General features: G+C 41.0%; 1 protein-coding gene across 1 annotated transcript in view; it reads left to right on the forward strand.

Annotated features, from left to right (window-relative positions):
- ranbp9 (RAN binding protein 9) overlaps window positions 1-1,586 on the forward strand; it is a 26,543-nt gene that overhangs the window by 3,482 nt on the left and 21,475 nt on the right. The window contains exon 2 of the mRNA XM_005934068.3: window positions 321-432. Coding sequence (XP_005934130.1) covers window positions 321-432 — 112 coding nt within the window. The remainder of the gene's footprint in view (window positions 1-320; window positions 433-1,586) is intronic.

Here is a 1,586-nt window from a genome sequence, read left to right on the forward strand (position 1 = left end):
GGAGCTCAGATATATATATAATTAATTGTTTTTTTTTTTCATTGGTGGGTAAATCTGCTAGTGAGGTGTGTTTTGTGCTTCTCAAACGTTTTGATCCGACTTAATGATTGCTAGCCTTTGCGATTTAATCCCTTACACAGCTTCTCATGGCAAAAAACCCTACATACATCGTAAACTGGGCTTTAAATTAAAGTGGTATTTGGTCCTTAGCCAGAGTAACTGCAGAGAAGCCTCTGCGTCTTGGCACTCAGCACATGTATCTCATGAACTATAGTCATTTGTACTAACTGCGCACTTCTGTGTTTTACCGCAACCTAAAGGTCATGGAAAAACACCCAAAGATGCTGCATCAGTGCGGGCCACCCACCCTATCCCAGCTGCCTGCGGGGTCTACTACTTTGAGGTGAAGATCATCAGTAAAGGCAGAGATGGGTAAGAGCAGCCCTAAACATTCCAGACATACACATTACTTTCAGCAGTGTTAATAGTTTGGGCTCATAGATGACAGTGAGTGGTTCATAAGCTGGTTAGGTAAACTGTCGAAAAAATTTGAAACTAGCAACCTGCAACACTGCAAAAAAAAGAATGCAAAAAAATATTTGTGGTTATTTTTGTTTGAAACTAGACAAAAGCAATAAGCAGAGGGACCATGAAGAGACAAACTTGTTCTTAGGTGTGCTGGCCCACTCAGTGTATCAAATAATAACCAATAAAATTACCTCCAATTTGATCAAACTTCTTTTAGAGTAAAACATTTAATAGATAGCCTGGATATAAAACTGATTAAGAGCCTGCAATGTCTTCCAAAAAATAAGTGCAATTTTGCCCCATTCAGCAAAGATACTCTCATTACAGCAATGCACAAGCAGCTCATTGTCAGATGCTGCTCCTCACTCTTCTCTGAACAGAGCAAACGAAGAGCGAGTCATGTCTGCAGCAGGAGAGAAAGATGCTGTGTTCACGAGGAAGTAGTGGCAACTGTTCATCTACAAGTAGGATGCAGTCCATGGTGACAAATATTGTTGTCATATAGACTGTATAAAAGATGGGCACAGCGCTGCGGTCCTAGAAAATGAAACCAGTCAAAGTGCTTTAAAGCTGCTTTCTTTTTAATGGCCACCAGGGGGCAACCCTTGTGGTCACAAAGGGACATTTTCTAAGTTGGTGTCGGCAAAAATGTGAAAACAAAGTATTCATACCAGGCGTTCACAAACCAGTGTGGGACCCACAGTTGGTACATCCAACCTTTATTCCGTTTGCCTGGTGTTGGATGGTTAAAGTTGCAGAACAGCTCAAAGGAATCGGTAAATGTAGCAATAAGTTCGACTAGGTGACCAAGGTGAGAGGGTAAATAGTTGAACACTGGGGAAAAAAAAAACCCAAACAGTCATAGGAATGAAATTGGCTCTACCAGCTGTGCATGCTGGTGTGTTCATGTATCAGTATGTAAATGGAAAACTGCACGTTTGAGTAATAATCCAGGACTGCTCAATGTCACCACCTTGACGTGCTTATTTAAGGATGTTGGCATTAAACTTGGCACGTATTTTCCTTGAGGCTGGTTTTATTTATAGATCCAAACTTGG

This window comes from Haplochromis burtoni, unplaced genomic scaffold (assembly GCF_018398535.1).
Source record: "Haplochromis burtoni strain Fernald_Lab_line unplaced genomic scaffold, NCSU_Asbu1 Contig_175, whole genome shotgun sequence".
Lineage (NCBI taxonomy): Eukaryota > Metazoa > Chordata > Actinopteri > Cichliformes > Cichlidae > Haplochromis > Haplochromis burtoni.